We start from the raw sequence: 17,580 nt of genomic DNA, 5'->3' as shown, positions 1-17,580 counted from the left end.
CTTTTCGTGCCTGGACACGTCCTGATAGAAACCAAAACACCTTTCCTCGTGGTCCTCTTTCTTCGGATGGATATATATAAATCCTCAATGAGAAACAAATCTGAATTGATTTTTTCCCCTAGGAACTGCTCGATAAAAGTTTTCACGAACCCTGATGCGGTTCCTCCAAGAGGAAATCTAGGTGCCCCCTTTTCGTGAAATGGTTGGTTTTCATTTGATTATAAGTTGTTAATGGAGCGCTGCCTTATACAGAATTATGGGAGAACTGAGGGAAGACGGTCTGTGCATGCTTTCCCATCGATCTTGTATTCTTGGTCCTATATCGGATTCTGAGGCTCATCCGCACATGAAAATACATGCCACAAACCGTTTACGTTATCACACTGATGTTCCAGTGTTCATTGTTGACAGGAAGATCCGTATTGGATCCCGATCAGCCATGTGTCAAGACAGATAGAGCGCGGCTTGAATGCTCATCTGAGTCTTCATTCCACGATGGGTTTCCACGAAATAGGAAGACTCAACAACTCTGTCATAAGGTAACAGCAAGATGTCCCTTGCTGTTCCGAAATATACTGTTTAATTGCAAAAAGTATCAACAGCGAATGAACTGAAATTTTACGTGCATTTCTCTTTCTCATGTATATGAAGGGTAATGAGTTGATGATGTTTTCCCGCTTAGTAAGAGTTTGATTATAGAGTAAGCGTTTGGGGACATGCTTGATATAAATGTTCGGGAGCATGTACGGTTAACAATAGGGAGTAGTGCATCAGTTTGCCTGTCGCCGCAGGCGAACCTGATGTGTCAACTTCCCGATGTTCACTCATTTGAGACATTCGCCCATTGGTTCCAGGCTAGATCATCTGCAATTTCGAATAAGTGAAATCCACATTCATCAGAATCAACTCAGGGGATTGGTTTCACTGTTGGACGACCACCTACGGGCCGTGGATGACAATATCTCACACTATACGACGAGGACTTCACTTGTGGACAGGTCTAATTTTCAGATGCAGAAAGAAGCTGTTCTGTTGGAAAGCCTCATGTGGTTGATGGATCAACAACTACGACAAGCACGTCTTGCAAGTGATGGTATGTTGCCTAATTTTGAGTGTATATTTATGGTGCAATCCTCCAATATCTCTGAATAATCAACTGATCTGGGTTCCTAAGTCAGTCTCCGTACGTTCCCTAGGATTATGTTATCTCCGTTGTTTGGTCTGTGCCCACCTGATCATTCACGTTCGCTGTTGTGAAATGTCGGACGAAACGAACATTCATGTGCTAATTCTTTGTGAATAGAGTTCTCTGGATGGGGTTTGTAGGAAACAAATGATGATGGTGCCATGATGGACCAAAAATCTTTTGAGTCGACTCCAACGATAGTTTTCTACAATCATTGACGTATACTCTCGATACGTGTATCAGCTGTGATGCAGAGAACGTCCGGAAGGAACCAAACTTACCTATCCAGCTGGAATTCCACATTTTTATTCAACCGAATTCAGCCGAGTCGATATTTTTCAATGTTTTTTACCTGCCAAAGAGATGGTTTGAAATTCATGTGGTGATACCCCTAAGTGATCTCAGCGATTGACTTTCCGTTGTATGGTCAGTGAGGACCAACCACATAGTGAACTATGAAATCCCCAGTGGTACGAATTACTGGTTTAATCGAATGTATACGTTGCTAATTTACCAATTCATTTAGCTCTTTACCTGGAATTTCAACTACGCACCATCTCACAGAACTAGTCCTCGAACGAAAACCGATTTCTTTTGATCAGACTTAAAGTTTCATTCTCCTTTTTTGGTACTGTGATCACAGGTGACCAAGCGACACAAGAAAACCAGGATAGTTTTGTCGGAAATGCGGTTGATATACGCAGAAGGTTATCCAGTTGTTTGCGAACTATCACATCTGAGGAGAGGCATGAACCTCCGTTAAATGCAGCACAGTACAACACACGCGAGCGTTCACCATCACCGGTGCCCAAGGGTGGATCGCGTTACAGACCTTCCAAGTCGGACTCTCGAGTGTGGACTGCGAGTCAGGGTTTCACGAGTGGACATTCTTTCGAGTAAGTCCTGCTTGTATCACGGCTTCGCTTTGATAGTTGAGCTTCTTACCCATAAGTTGTTCAGGATTTCATATGTGAATTTGTATATTCTTACTGCATTATTATTATTATTATTATTATCCTCACAAGTGGTCTGAGCAGGTTTCAGTTACTCCGTTTGTTATTATTTACTGTAGTTGCACATTAGTCCTTGTGAGCTAGAGGTTCCTTAAGAGGAGCCAAGGGAAGCTTTCTCCGTGATGTCCTCTCTTTGAAGGGATTACTGCACAACAGCAGACCACTCTAGAGACGAATATATAATGTAGCGAATCCATCTTGTTAGTGAAACCTTTTTTATCCACCTGTTGTACGCACCGCCAGACATGGTTTGTTTTACTTGCTTTCATCCATCTTTCTTTGTCTATTGCACAGTTCCACAAGACTAAAAAACCTTTTTTCCCGTCCTCGTGGAGCCTCCTATCGTGGACATGATCACGCCTATCGTGAATATACGACCATATGTGATGATATCGATGTTTCCTGTTTGACCTCTGTGAGTTTGCTAGTCTTCGTCTACTGTTATGGCATACTTTTAGGTTGTACACTTAGAATAATCCTACAACTCAACTTCTCTTTGTATTATACAGGTGTAAGCAGTGTTATTAGGCAGCTTTTACGGTATACGTAGAACTTCCTATTGTGTTCTTTGTGTCCTTAGACTAAGGTCTAATGGAAATCTCTTGTGTGCTGCTTGCTTAATAGCAACAATTACACGGTAGCAACTCAAGTGAATTCCCGGACCGAACATCTGTTGGTCCCTAATGCAAGTAAGCCACCAGTCTAACTCGTCTTTTTGCAACTGATTCGACTGCAGTACAAATACTGTTTAACTTGGTCAGCACGGCTAGACTGGTCAACGATCGACCAAACTAGTTCAGAACCTAAGTCCATGTGACGCGATGGCTGCCTATATAAGAGGCTAATCAGTAGTGCTAACTTGCTTAGCTCAAACTTGGCATGCACCTCAAACCAACATTTCCAACCCGTATCGCCCCGAGTACTATCTATTCGTCATATCATTTGATGGGAACGTTATTTTCGTCACTCGTGACAGTGTGGCTCCGATACCAGTTTGCGGTGATAGGAAACTCGGCCACAGACACGCGATACCTTATCTAGTACTGCTTAAATGTCCCTACAGCAGTCGTTAGAGGTTTAGAAATGGGGTGTCACTACTTTTAGTCATTCTCATAAACTCTTAACTTCTCCTTAAATCATTCGCGTTAGAATGTGATTGCTAGCCCAAGCGGCCGTGGAATTGGTCAGAACAAGCTGATTACGGATGAACAGTTGTATGGTTCATACAACCATGGACATCGGTCTTCATGATGGATTTGATGATGATCAAGCCATAAGCATAGACCGGATAGTACTAAGGTGGATAGGATCAAACCCGGCAAACGTCAGCTATACATATTGGAACTTCTCAGGAGGACATTAGGGTCGACCAAGTGGGTTTGTAGCTTTAGAGTAATTGTTTATCAAACATTGGGTGATTACGATGTACGTAAATAATTATGTGGAACTATTCTTTGTTTACCTCAGGTCCTAGAATACTTGATAGATCTCTCTTTTGAGCACACACGAGTCGGTGCAAACTGTTTGTGGAATCAAATCTTTTTTTGGAAAACAAGATACCCCTTCGCGTCTTCTAATATACACTCTCAAATACTTGTTGGCCATATTTGTTTGAAATCTTCACCCATTCTTTTCGAACAGTCTGACAGTTCTACCACGAGCCCAACTGGATCGCATACCGACCTCACACAAGCTGGGACAAGTCCTAAACCTCGTCAACCATCAGAGAAGTATCCTTCGTTTAAAACTCAAACCATCCCTTCAATTCAAGTTTCCGAAGTCATCGCTGATAGCGAGCCAAGCCTCAACGAGAATGACGAATACACAAGAGAAGATGAACCCGATGGAAATCTTGGACGCCGCGAGGTTCCCATTCTCACTACCCCATTCTACCTGGTCCCGAGTTCTGTAACTAGTAGCCGCAGCAATTCTCCAGAACGTGGTTTATCTATGGATGGCAAGAAAATAGGATCAGAAGGTTCACAAGCCGATTTCGGTGAATTCCCACGTGAGTGACTACAATTTCCATAAAAATTTGATAGCACGGCAGAATACCCTGTGAACACACTTGTTAGAAAACATGACGGAGTTCCTGCCAGTGCTTTCGCCGCTGTTGTTGTTCAAGTTGTGTGGTGGAATCCCCGTCATGGCAAGCGGTTTCATGTTCTATTGTTTCGACTGTTTTGGCTTTATCAGGGTATCGAAGTGAACACAAGGTGGAATATACACCACCTTCTCTAGAGATATGTAGTTAAAATCGGACAACGAAAATGTGCGATATATAAGCACAAACCGGACGGAAATGCATTTCGAACGTTTCATTGCATGCTGGGTTTATGGTCATTAGATGTGGAGACCGTAAACATCTGAGAGCGAAATTCCGAAACGGTTATTTGTACCATTACATGGCGAGATTCAGCCTTCCGTCGTCAGCTGAATGTGAACGATGACGTTCGTAGGGAACAAAGGTGATGTACCCACGTTTCAGGGCATATTGCGCTTTTGTTTTTCCACACATCGGTCGTCGCTATTCCATACCGAACCAGTCTCAATCAATTTGTTTGCATAGACGATAGTTTGCGAGAATATAAAAACTCTCATAAGGTAGAAAGGAATTGTGTAAATGTTGAAATGGAAAATTCAAGTACATATAGTTTGAACGAAAGGACATGCCGGAGGATGGATTTGAACCGCGGACCTTTTCGTTCATGATACGCATACTCGTACTTCTCATCTCAGTATCTACTAAATCTGCCTCTACATTTTAGCAATTTACACTAACACCCTCTGCATATCAGGGAATATTGACATCTGGCCCACCGTGGAAATCACGCACTGGGTTCGCTAGTGGCACTGACAGACGCCAGCTCCTATCCCTTCAGACAGTGTGACGAATCATCTGTGAAGGTCACTTGCTTCAACATGACGGACAACGAGCGTCTTCGGTAGTTCATAGGTAGAATACCCGTCCGATATGTAGGAGGTCAGCGGTTTGAACTCATCTCTAGCTGTACCTCTTCGTTCAGATTACGTGTATTTGGTTTCGTGACCAAAACTATCGTACACGTAAACTGCCAACACGCCACCCGAAGGATGTCACAGAATTAGTTCCCATATTGGGGAATATGAATAAATCTTGGTTGCCTCAGCTGTTGTCTGGTAGAAAGCAGCATTGCTTTTCCATTTTGATAGCCGAATAAACACAGTTAGATGACAGCAGTTGAATAACATTAAAGTTTGCAACCTGAACTGCCATACAGGAACTATGACACGAACAAATCTCGCACTGGTTTTTTATTTGGCTACTTGGTACTCTCTTTAAGCGTAACAAAGCCCCAGAGGTGGGACGCCTCAGAGGATCTTTTGGATTTTTTCTTGACAGAAGATGTTATTCATATAGCTGCTGAAGACTGTGACAACCCATTTTCTTTTTCTCCTTCGTTGAAGCTCATAAAGTTTGCAAAGTCCCGGAATTCCCATCGACCTCCTGTTCTGCATAACACCGGTAGCGGGCTGTCGAAATTTTCATTAACCTTATAAGTGTGTCCCCTATGAAGGAAATATGTTGCAATGTCTCTAAAATCATACCAATCAAAACGTGAGATGCCTTTTGTGCGGCACATTCAGTTGAAGCATATCACACAAGAGGACTTTGGCTGGGATTTAACCGTCTCACCTTAACGCCTAATTGTTTTGTAAATCAGTCTTTCTGGAACGATCTCTTTTCGGGCGGTTTTATACCCAAGTGTAGCTGAAAAGCAACGTTTTCATGGCCTTTCAAGGGTGGTGACCTCCATTTGGAAGGAATTCTCTTAGGGTACTACTGCATTTATTGAATGGAATTTCATTATAGCACTTTTTCACATCAATCCACATTGGATTCTTAGTAATTCGTCATTCACTTATCTCATGGAATTGAGACCGCCATAGGTGTTCTGAACGCAATTCAGTTCCACCGGAGTTTCGTTGCACAATCATGACTTATCTTTCCCTCTCTCAGTAGCCCAAAGTTGGGGAATGTTGCTGTGATTCTTTGACACCTGGCAAAATAGTTATTTCCATTCTCCGGATGTTCACCACAGGACTAGCAGCAACTCGCAGCTACCATGCCGTATGCAGATTCGCAACTGCGCTGTTGTCAACAAAGTCCATAATGCAGTGTTTCATGTTTGTTGGTCTGTTTTATTCTTAATTGGAAAGATGATCTAGAAGTTTATGTTCAGCCGTCAAGCAGTGTTCTGATTCTTATGCTTGTTGTTACCTTGATGTGGCCGTTTCGTTGTTTATCTTCTACATCAGCCGGTGCAGTGCGATTTGTCGATGCAGCGGAGAGTGACCTTTCAGATTTACACGGGCTGAGACGTGGCTCATTTCCCGAAGACACCAGAAAGTCCTCCTCACAACATCGTTCCTCTGCACGTGCGAAGGAGTTCACTTTCCGAAGTGCCACATCAGGACTACAAACATCATTGCTATTATCCCCCGGAAGAGAGCGGGCAAGTCGACGGACGTCCTTTAAACAGGAGGCACCACAGCCTGACCACCCTTCAGGAAAATGGGACTCCGGACTTCATCAAGCTGAAAGGGCTGAGAGGGCTGAACTTAGAGGAGTCCTGATAAGACGTTTGCGCAGGCTTTCCATCGCATCCGGTTCTTGTAAGCCAACCCCATCAGTGCTATCGCATTCTACCAGTCTGAACTCATCCCAACCGATGCAGCATGATCCCTTGGATGATATTGACGCTCCTCGATCTCCAAGGCATTCCACACCAACACTGACTGAATTCGGTGGGCTCTCACCCTCGATCTCAGGCTCAAACAATGTGGCTTCAGCACCAATCACACAACCGAATACGTCCACAGTTCAGGTATTCGTAAAACCATTTTCTATCCCAAAATATTCTAACGACTAATTTCATTTGACCCCAGCGACCTTTTTGGTAAAACTCGACACGCTGAAAGGTTTCAAAATGAGTTAATTACCTCTAATTATTTTGTTGCTGCCAATATTCCCGAATCTGAAGTTTCATATGCTTGTAGCTTTTCGAGTCATTGTCCTCATTAACTTGCTGATTTCCGGGAAACTCGACTCCCGTGGTTATTGAAGCGGTCGATTAGTTTATGTATAGTGATGCTAAAAAAATTTTGCAACAGCTGGGCATCGAAAATGACGTAGTATTAGCTCCACAAAACGGATTAGTTCAGCCACTCACGCCAAAGCAGTAGTATTTCTGTCCTCAAATTAAACCAGACACGAGTGATTTGATGCTCCGTGGCAAAATAACCAAAACACTGTATCTTAATCTGTTTGGTCGTTGTTGGACTGTTCGCTCTCTGTGTCACCCACCCTACTCGCAATAATCCGATGTAACGCATCCCTCCATCAAAACCAATGCTTCAGAGCCTCTAGAAGTCGGTGGATCTGAAGCAGACAGAAACACTGGAAATAGAGCTCTGCACAGTAATGCGGTACAGCTTTGACAGAGCTGAAAAAATAAGCTCAATGAATGCAGCCATCGTTGCACATCTCTCATGGACTGGTTGAACCGTTTCGGGTTGCTTACAGTTCATTTTCCCGAGCTGTTTCTGTTAACAACGATGGAATGCAAACAGAGATAGAGAGAGAGGAAGTGTGCCACCTCATTCATTGCATGCAATAAACAGTGTGATATCGCAAGGCTGCTCAAAACGTCCTTGTAGGTTTACGCTCGAATGTCTGTACAATGATAACATCTTATTAATTGTATCTGCATGCACTACGTAGTGGAAACTGTCTAGCATTTGATATACCTTTTCTTCTTGACGCTGTACTCACAGCATTCCTCAGTGGCAATATTTTGATAAGTTACGTATCAGTACGTGAATTTACATAAAGTAGTAGAGAAACCATTCCGTTTTTCCACCGTATCCACCTCGCGTTCAAGCCCCAAACGGAAAAATAACCCCACCATATAACGCTTGCAATGAGCCTTCAAATAGACTTATTTCATCTTGTAGGTTCTCGCATTTGGGCTTCAATAAGAAAACGAATTAGACGTCGAAGGGGTGTTTTTATTTGGTGTTCTGGTGTTAACTGACAAAAATTATCTATGTGATGATTCAGCTACTCTCCACGGACCCTTCACGTTTAGAACCCATATCAAATTGTGCCACGTGATCCTGCGGAGTTCGATCTCTCGCCTCACAAATTTCCTCTCCGACGATATATGTAATACATAATATAGGATACTTTGTAAAGTGTATCCTTTCCCGATCCAGGCTGAAATATGATTCTCGCACAGTGGGCAGTTACAGTGTGGTTATAACAGAGATATTACTGCCAGCTTTGTTCGAGGAATCTCATCAACTGGGTCAGATATTCTGCTACTTTTCCTGTGGTTCCTTTTCCTGTTTCCCGTGACTTGTCACTCACTGGTTCACCATCGTTTGAGCTGTTTGATTGGTCGTCCTCAGGGCTATAATCATATGTGGAAGGTCAGCTACGATAAGACACGAAATACAAATTCTTTTTCAAACCAGTATTTGCATACTGGCTGATTTTCACACACTTGCATCGGAACAGTAAGAAGATTAGCTTTCATCTCGTCGCCATCTATGCCAATGGAATGCGCAGTTGGTATTTGAAACTGGTTGACCCTAGCCTAACTTATCGATATCTTGTTGTTCTTCCACGTTTGCAGCGCCAAGATGGCAGGTTCTCATTCGCCTTAGAGTACCTATTTAATGACCGGTCCTGAAGTTGACTTATGAGCTTATGGTAGAGCATGATTGAGCAAGAGTTGTAGAGCCGAATAGTCCACTCCACGTTCACTAGTAGAAATACTGGGAGCCATAATTAAGGAACAAATCAACTATATTTCAGCAAGTGCAAGATTCTGTGGCTTCACTGATTTTCAACGATACCGTAGCTCTGTGAGTGAATCCATCCGCCTTTCCAAATGCTCGATGTTTCCCATCACGTGGTGCATCATCAGATTTGTGAACTGTCCATAACGGTCTTTGTTTGTTGTCAGTATATGGGCGGCTGCTCAGAAACTGAAAAAAGATAGATTCCATCCTGATTTAGTATGGTTGCCGAGGTCAGCAAACAGCACAGCTATCGTGGTACTAACAGGTAGTACGAGTACCAAAGTCGGCTGATTAATTCTGGAACAAGTTTATCTGAACAGTTGTTCCAGGGTTGATGGTCATCACAGTCAGTTTTGTGCTGAACAGCACTTGCCTCTAACCAATAGTAATTTTATCCTCGGTTAACGAAACTAGAATCACTGTATCTTCGTAGATGCTCGACAGCTCCATCTGCTGACTGAATGGAGTATAAGCTAGATCTTGGAATAGTGTGTTCGCAATAAAAGTTATACTATTCTCCGATTATTGGAATGGTTTATGAGTTTAAAGGTGCTTTTTGAGTTTTTATTTATACGGTACAACCTTCAACTTGCTTTTACTGACACATGCACGGTCTGTTTCTTTCAGACTCCTCAGGAAAGAACATCTGTTTTCATTGATCAATCTCGGTATCGCTTGTCATTCGCACGAAGATCGTCATTCAGCGGAGCTGATCCAACTGCGTTTAGCCCGGCCGATGTCGGTGACTTTCTGTCACACAATGTGAACGAAGCAGAAGCTGTGGATCCGGATTTAGATTTAGATCTATACTCTGTGGCCACTCGCGGTTCCAGCTTGCGATGGAGCTCCGACTCTCAGCTTGCGACTGACCATACTTTGACCGCAAACTGGCTTCCATCTGAGCCCACACGAAACGAAGAGCGTTTGGATCCTCATGAAGATACCGATTTACGCGATGTCGGTGATGGTGACGTACAACAAGATGACTGAAATAATTCCCTCCGACCCTTCCCGCTTTGGATGCTCGTTTAAACTAGTCTTTAGAACAGTCTTATGCCTGTGGTTCTGGCATGCTCCCAACGTTTGCCAAATACAATCTTATTTTCGGGTTATTTTTGAGAGTTTTTTGCCAACAACCCCGCTCATTTCCCTGTGTGTACCTTCGTACAGTAGACCAGTATTTGATGACCAGATTTTTTACATTCTGCAAGAGTCTGAATTGATTATTTTCCCTTCTCACTGCATTAGCCCTCTGTCTCCTTTACTTACACGGTACTTTTTTAAATCCCTTTTTCTTAATTTGGCACGGATCACTCATGAACCAGTGGTCGCATTTGTTCTTGTATTGTGCTATAAACCGGCTTCCAGGTCGTGCTTCACGCAATAAGTTGGCAAAAGTTTGGGACCTCTTATTTTGGTCACTGGTATCAATACTGTTGTTACTAATGCATGAAGATTTTTCGTAATATTCTCGAGTTAACTCTAGTTCTTTTTTCGAGCACACTGCTCAGCCTGGTTCTGAGATTTTTTCTATTCACATATCTGTCCCAGATTGTAGATTATCTACGAAACCACGTGGCTTTTTGACGCCCATTGTTACGAATAGCAGCTGAGTTGCGATTACCCAGGTCGATGAAACCTCCCGCTCATTTATTTTATTTGATTCATTGGGGCCGAGACCCGAAGGCATATGTGTGCCAGCAGGAGACACGATAAAACGGACAAGTAGTCAGGTTGATCGAAGTCAGTCGTCCGTACCAGCCACCGGGTGCGTGACAAATAGTTTATTGTGAATAGGCTTTCTCTGATACAACTTGTCGGCTGATGTCACTTTGTTCAAGCTTTTATCCATTTGGCGCCATCTTCTGAATCGATTTCGATCCACCACATGATGGGTATCACATGGTCGGCTTCTATTCAATGTTTGTGGTCACCTGAGTTTGTTTGCCTGGCGGTCGTAGTAGTCATGATTATGAGCGCCATTCGAAATTTTGCGGCTAATATCACTTGCTTCTCGGTGGTACTGGGTTTGGACGCGATCGTGTTATCTGGCTTCTTAATGCTGAGCAATCGTCGAGCCAAACTGGTCGTATCTCCTACCGATGATAGGTTCAATCCTTGATTGCTGGTCACTTTGAACTAAGCACGCTGGATATTATTGCGCTCTCGTGTTGTGTTGTTTTTTTACCAAAGTTCTCCGGCGAACCTGAGGAACGGGCTTGGCACTAGAAGATCTTTGTGGTTCAAAACCAAAAAAATTGGTTCTCACTGTACAGTACTCCACGAATAGCCTCTCTTAGTATCACTGGGAATAGATAACAACCATGCACGACGCCCGAAATTCTGCTTGTTTCTGTGCGCGTACCTAGAAACCATTATATCTCAGAGCGGTCAATGTCACTGCTTGGTAGGAGACAGTGTACCTCAGCAGGCTCAAAGCATAATTTGACTAGGTGTTAGGATGCAACCTCATGTGAAGCGTAATGGGACCAGAAATTCCATCAATCGGAATTCGCTGGCGCTGTTGATGCGTAAAGGTGCTGTTTCAGCTAATTTACAAAACCGGGTAATTTATATGTAATAGAAACCTGGGTTTGGATCAGTGGGCAGAATATTTCCAGCAACAACCTTTTGCTAATGTTCGACTTGGTCAGATTGAGCAGTGATCCTTAAATTTACGTCCCTTGTCGCAGTTTATAGAGTTATAATGTGTCATTGTCTTGAAACGCCATCGGGCTGATGAGTTAGATGAGCCTATATCAGCATGATCGAAAGACGGAGCTGAGTCACTGTGTCCTCCTTTAACAAAATTCTTTGGACTGATTTTGAAACAGAAGGGAATTCTAGAATACTAGGACCGATTAGTTACCTTACCTATTTCAAACCATGGATTTTCTAAGCATCACATCTGTCATAACAAGCTTACCTGATACTGGGATGCCTAACTCCGATGCATAAGGCGCGAACTTGAGGGCAACATGCAGGGTTTAACCAAGCAGTTGGTGCACTGACCACATCAAATGACTTCCAATCAGTAACCCATGCTGCCGCCATTTTAGCTTTTTGCCTGGGCACTCCTTTCTCATAGTTTTATGACAATTAAGCACCTGCATTTACTACTGGTGTACTGTTGTCGATAGCAAAAATGATACCTGGTCTGCGATTCTTTTTCAACGAAGATTCAAAGACGGTTAACCTTTCTGAAAGTTGGCCCCGTGTATTTGAGCAATATTTCTTTAGAACAGAATGTGGTATGAAGTTGGACGGGTGCCCTAAGAGTTTTTAACCATAGGATCAATTCTCATCGACATTGCTGGAGAAGAACTGCGCACCTGAATTCGTGGATTGGAAGATGGAATTGACAGGCTATTATGTTTCACTTTTACACCGGGCGTTTTGGTATCTAATGTGGTCAAGTGCCCGGTATTCCGTCCCTGTTTGATTGTCGTTTTCGGCACCTCAATCACGCAAATAGCTGTTGATACTTCCATACATCATTGAGGTGCAGAATGCACAGACGTTCTAGCCTTTGTGGCACTCACCATACTTGCATACTCTCCCGTAACCTACAGTGCCTTAGTTAAGTCCCTGTCACGGATTACCTATTCATCAACAAGACCCTCAGCACTTGGCAATATGGGTTTATGTCCCTCGGTCAGTTGGCACATGCTGGGTGGATTTCTTTAACTATATTTCATCCGCTTAAGATACCGGATTGCGTAGCATTTTTATCTACCTTGATATTCGTAAGGTGTTTGACGAACTCCCCGCGGTGGCATCCTCACTAAATTACAATTTATTCCAATCTCAATACTACTTTTCCATCCATTCTCCTAACCAGAATGACTTCAGTCTTCTTATTATGTAAATCGTATCCAACTACATACTTTCTCATACTTTGCATGTATTAGAATTTAGACGGGTCGGGCTGCCTGTTGCTTTCAGCTGACAGCTATGTTAGAATTGCGGGAATTTCGGGCGTTAGTTCAATTTCATGCGATTGGATTTTCGACAATATCCTGTTTGCTTTCACAGGAAACTCTCACCATTCTACTTGCTCTCTTCAGTCGATACCTAGCGGTTTTGACGGTATATTTGTTGGCTACTTCTGTAGTTTGTCAGTCTGATTTGTTTAAAAAGAAATTCCTATTCGTTCCCATGTCAACGAGTACCTACGTTAAGCCCCGACAATCTAGAAGCTAATATCGTTTTCGAACTAGCTTGAATGAATTCGTTATCCGAGAGTTCGCATTAGCAACATTGTGTACATCACTCGCGACGGATAAAACATGACCTTGGAACTCACTGTTAAGAAGCAATACTGTTTCTATTATACTTCGCTCATCCAAAGACTTGTGAACAATCTCTACAAAATTGAGCATGTAACCTAAGAAGTTATCATAAGTGGTCAGTGACCAGCTGGGCTCACATAGTTTGACATTGAATACTAGGTTAGAAAGGGCGGAACCAAGTAATAATAACTCGTGGCTTTAGAAACATTTCGCACACTTTCCCCCCACACGATCTGGTTTGGACGTAGTGAAAACGCAATATATATAAAGGATTTTTGGGGATTTAAAAGAAACAGATTGACAAGAGAAAATAGACAGCTTGCAAAGTGGATAGAAAAATATCACACGCAAAATCACACCTGCAGGACCAGAGATTCGCGCCGTTAGCATATGAGTCACTTTAGAAACATTTCCTGTGCACAATCGATGGACCCGATTCGTCATACTCATTTTTCGATATCCACATCTGTTGGAAAGTTGAAAGCGAGCCAAGAATAGAACCGCCAATCCAGACCGAGTACTTGCGCTCGGGTGGTGCAACGATTTTGATTTTCATTGTTGGTGGTGCTAACTGGGTGATTTCTTTCTGCATACGATCCGCAATACCCGGGAACATTGTGGTGCCACCGGAGAGAACAATGTTGGAGTACAAATCTTTACGAATGTCTACATCACATTTCATGATTGAACTATAGGCAGTCTCATGAATTCCAGCACTTTCCATTCCAATGAAGGCCGGTTGGAACAGGGTTTCCGGACATCTGAATCGCTCATTTCCTATCGTGATTACCTGACCATCAGGCAGTTCATAGCTTTTCTCAAGTGCAGAGCTGGACGCCGCTGTTTGCATCTCTAGTTCGAAATCCAAGGCTACAAAGCACAGTTTCTCTTTGATATCACGAACAATCTCGCGTTCGGCAGTTGTGGTAAAACTATAACCACGTTCCGTCAGAATTTTCATCAGGTAGTCGGTCAAGTCACGCCCGGCCAGGTCCATACGGATGATCGCATGAGGTAGGGCATAACCCTCATAGATGGGGACGGTATGGGAGACGCCATCTCCAGAATCCAACACAATACCCGTCGTTCTTCCAGAGGCATATAGGGAAAGAACTGCTTGAATGGCGANGAATCCAACACAATCCCCGTCGTTCTTCCAGAGGCATATAGAGAAAGAACTGCTTGAATGGCGACATACATAGCAGGTGTGTTGAATGTTTCAAACATAATCTGCGTCATCTTCTCTCTGTTTGCTTTTGGGTTCAATGGGGCCTCGGTGAGCAGAACAGGATGTTCTTCAGGCGCAACACGCAATTCATTGTAGAATGTATGGTGCCAAATCTTTTCCATGTCATCCCAGTTGGTGACGATTCCGTGTTCAATAGGGTACTTTAGGGTGAGAATCCCTCTTTTGGACTGGGCCTCATCACCGACGTAACTGTCTTTTTGTCCCATACCAACCATGACACCTTGGTGACGTGGACGACCAACGATGGACGGAAAGACAGCTCGAGGAGCATCATCACCGGCAAACCCAGCCTTACACATACCAGATCCGTTATCAATAACGAGAGCGGAAATATCTTCGTCTCCCATTTTCTCGTTTTGTCTTCTCTGCACACGATTCAACTGCGTCGTAACCGGTGTTCACTTTTTATACAAGCTCTAGTTGGACCATATATGGTTCTCCATCGGTAGGTAGGCCAGCATCCAACCAGAATTATGCAAATCGCATCTGATCAACGGCGAAGCAGCTCAGTTTAGTTGTACAAGCAGAAAATTGCAAGGTCAGTCGTTCGACTGCATGGTACCGGTCTTTGTGCACGCATTTGTACGTATGTTTGTGTGTATATGAAAGTGTGTCTAGGTAGCTGAGTTACCACGTGTGGCAGAAACTGACCTAAGCATGCGTGTTCTGTGTGGTACCAGGACTAGGATAGGATTCTCTGATCACTCTCTTGTTTTTCACCACCACAGTTGTGTGCAAAGTTTTGTTTTTGTTTCTGCATCTAACAGTAGGTACGGTGAATCAATCGACCAGCACCTGGGACCTTATGGTCACCGTAATTTTGCGATAAGTGATTTGTTAGGTCCCCGCTTTGAGGCCAGCGTGATCACTTTCGATCAGACGAACTAAATAGACTGGCGTATTGCTATCGGGCGTAAGAGCTCGGTTAAATCATGAAAAAAAAACAGTTGGAAAATTGTCCAAAGATGTCCAGAGTGTTACCCGACTGAGATTCCTAACAGGCAGATCAAACGATGGACAAAACCAGGACAGTTACTGAGTCGAGGCGCTGGGAAAGCCAATCACGTCTCTCATCCGTGGACACATTTGCCTGCTAAGAGTTGATAATTGAGGTGCGTGCAGCAGGTGCTGGTTGACTATTAGTAAAACATTCGCTTCACACGTCAGATATCTGGAGTTGAAACCTCGGTAAGGCCAAAGTTATGCACTGCTGATGAGTTCTGATAAGACCGAAATTCGAGTCCGTTGCTTCCTCCCTTTGATGCACACTTACTGGAATAATTGTGCCAAGACATGAGGGGGACTGCTCAAACTAGCGTGATGTGAATATGAATTCTACAAAATAAAAACCATGTGGTGATAAGCCAACCAGTAACTAAGCTTAGAGAGATAATTTATTTGAACGCTTTTAAGGGTGAAGGTGTGAGCTCCAACATTTTACCGGACGCGTCAGTATTTGGTATGGTAGAACGAGTTTACTTTGGCGCTCAGATTTAAGTGGCAAAGATGCGAAAAGCGACATTCAGCAAATCATTTGGGCTGTGTCTTCAATTGTCGAACATCACATGTTACTGAGATCGTCAGATGCTAACTGTATCACCAGACGGGGAAAGAGGGTGGGCGTTCAGTTGATTCTTGTGTTCAGTACCCGTCCTGGCGTTACGAACTGAGGAACAGCCAGTGTCTTTTTTCAAAGACGCACTTCTCCGTATTATCGTTAAACAGCCATCACAGAAGAACTCTAATCTTAATTTCCAAGGCGTGTAGTATCATGAGAAATAGTTTACATGTGATAAATCCACGATACATGCGATCGCCTAGCTCACTCTCCAGCAGGCACAATACCAACTAGTTGTTTGGACATAGACGCGTTTAGGTGTGTCGCTCAGATCGTAGTTCAAATGTACACATTGAGTTATTTCATGAGGTGAAACAGCTACTAGCCGACTAGCAGTTAACCAAGATACGTGACCGGAAGTCGGCTACAGTCTCGTTCAAGCAGCTAAAAACGTCGTGCGCAAAACACGGGTTGGGGGGTGCATTATTATTGGGGGAGGATATGGATATCTTGGCCGACGATACATAAATGTAGGTGATTTGCGTTTTCGGACGAGGTTTGAGCCAATTACTGGTTGCGTATTTTGTTCGTTTGTTCGGTTTTGACAGATGTTGCTTTCTAAAAGAGCTATCCTAAGATGTCCAAAGTGGATCCATTATATCCTATAGTCGGTCGTTCCAGTACATTTGACTGTGTGCTTATGCCGTTCTCCCAAACGTGCTCTGTTCGGTGAAAAAAGCGGGGTCTGCACTGTTGCGTTAGTATGTTGCTCGACTGTTCTCCTTTGAGGTTTTTTTGCCATATGCACCTTGACAAAGCCAAACGCGTGGACGCCTCCTGTAACCGTAACGTGACTGTGTGTGATTGCTACGTGTGGGTACTGAGTGCGCCCACACCACTCAGTCGCGGTGCGCGGCGAACCGCATCTAGTGCTTTTGGGAAATACAGCAAGTGAATGGGGGGAAGACTACAGGAAGTCGAGTCGCTCCGATCTAGTGATGTATGTGATGGTCTCGCCTCGGCGTGCCCATGAATTCCCTGAGCAGATGTCGTTTCGAGTATGCTCCAGCAGACTGTCACTCTCTATGTGCACCCCAATGTTGGGCAGACTGAGAAAACTTTTGCGAATAATATAGTTTGTTTTAGACTTGAAAAGAAGGCGCGCGAATTGACCTTATTGTAAAGAAAAGAAGCCACTGATAAATTATCCCCAGGGTTCATTGTACTGATTAACGAAAAACAAACTTTTACAGACAAAAGGAGGGACATTCACTTTTGAACCCGTTTATCGTAGGAAATCTTAGACATGTCCAACTTTTTATGCCTTACTTGTCCAACAGTATCTTTAAGACCCGGACAATGGGTTGAAAACGACAAGTTTCTGACTGGTACTTGAATCTCCTAAACAGTTGTTGCGTTGGAACATTAGTGGC

General features: G+C 43.5%; 3 protein-coding genes across 3 annotated transcripts in view; 1 reads left to right on the top strand and 2 right to left on the bottom strand.

The window, feature by feature from the left end:
• The window catches only part of T265_09604 (hypothetical protein), a gene marked incomplete at both ends in the record, with an annotated part of 79,466 nt that extends 68,783 nt beyond the window's left edge, over positions 1–10,683 (top strand). Inside the window, 6 exons of the mRNA XM_009175719.1 lie at positions 855–1,093; positions 1,830–2,082; positions 2,494–2,614; positions 3,841–4,207; positions 6,499–7,067; positions 9,676–10,683. Coding sequence (XP_009173983.1) covers positions 855–1,093; positions 1,830–2,082; positions 2,494–2,614; positions 3,841–4,207; positions 6,499–7,067; positions 9,676–10,038 — 1,912 coding nt within the window. The remainder of the gene's footprint in view (positions 1–854; positions 1,094–1,829; positions 2,083–2,493; positions 2,615–3,840; positions 4,208–6,498; positions 7,068–9,675) is intronic.
• The window catches only part of T265_09605 (hypothetical protein), a gene marked incomplete at both ends in the record, with an annotated part of 34,796 nt that extends 22,694 nt beyond the window's left edge, over positions 1–12,102 (bottom strand). The window contains one exon of the mRNA XM_009175720.1: positions 11,975–12,102. Coding sequence (XP_009173984.1) covers positions 11,975–12,102 — 128 coding nt within the window. The remainder of the gene's footprint in view (positions 1–11,974) is intronic.
• Positions 12,103–13,740: 1,638 nt separating this feature from the next.
• On the bottom strand, positions 13,741–14,936 carry T265_09603 (hypothetical protein; the record flags this gene model as incomplete). Its single annotated transcript, XM_009175718.1, has 2 exons — positions 13,741–14,428; positions 14,539–14,936. 2 exons carry the CDS (start codon positions 14,934–14,936, stop codon positions 13,741–13,743), a joined length of 1,086 nt encoding a protein of 361 aa, XP_009173982.1.
• Positions 14,937–17,580: the final 2,644 nt, after the last annotated feature.

This window comes from Opisthorchis viverrini (assembly GCF_000715545.1).
Source record: "Opisthorchis viverrini unplaced genomic scaffold opera_v5_288, whole genome shotgun sequence".
NCBI lineage: Eukaryota > Metazoa > Platyhelminthes > Trematoda > Opisthorchiida > Opisthorchiidae > Opisthorchis > Opisthorchis viverrini.
Note: the sequence above shows the minus strand (reverse complement) of the source record. Positions and strands in the feature narration are given on the sequence as shown.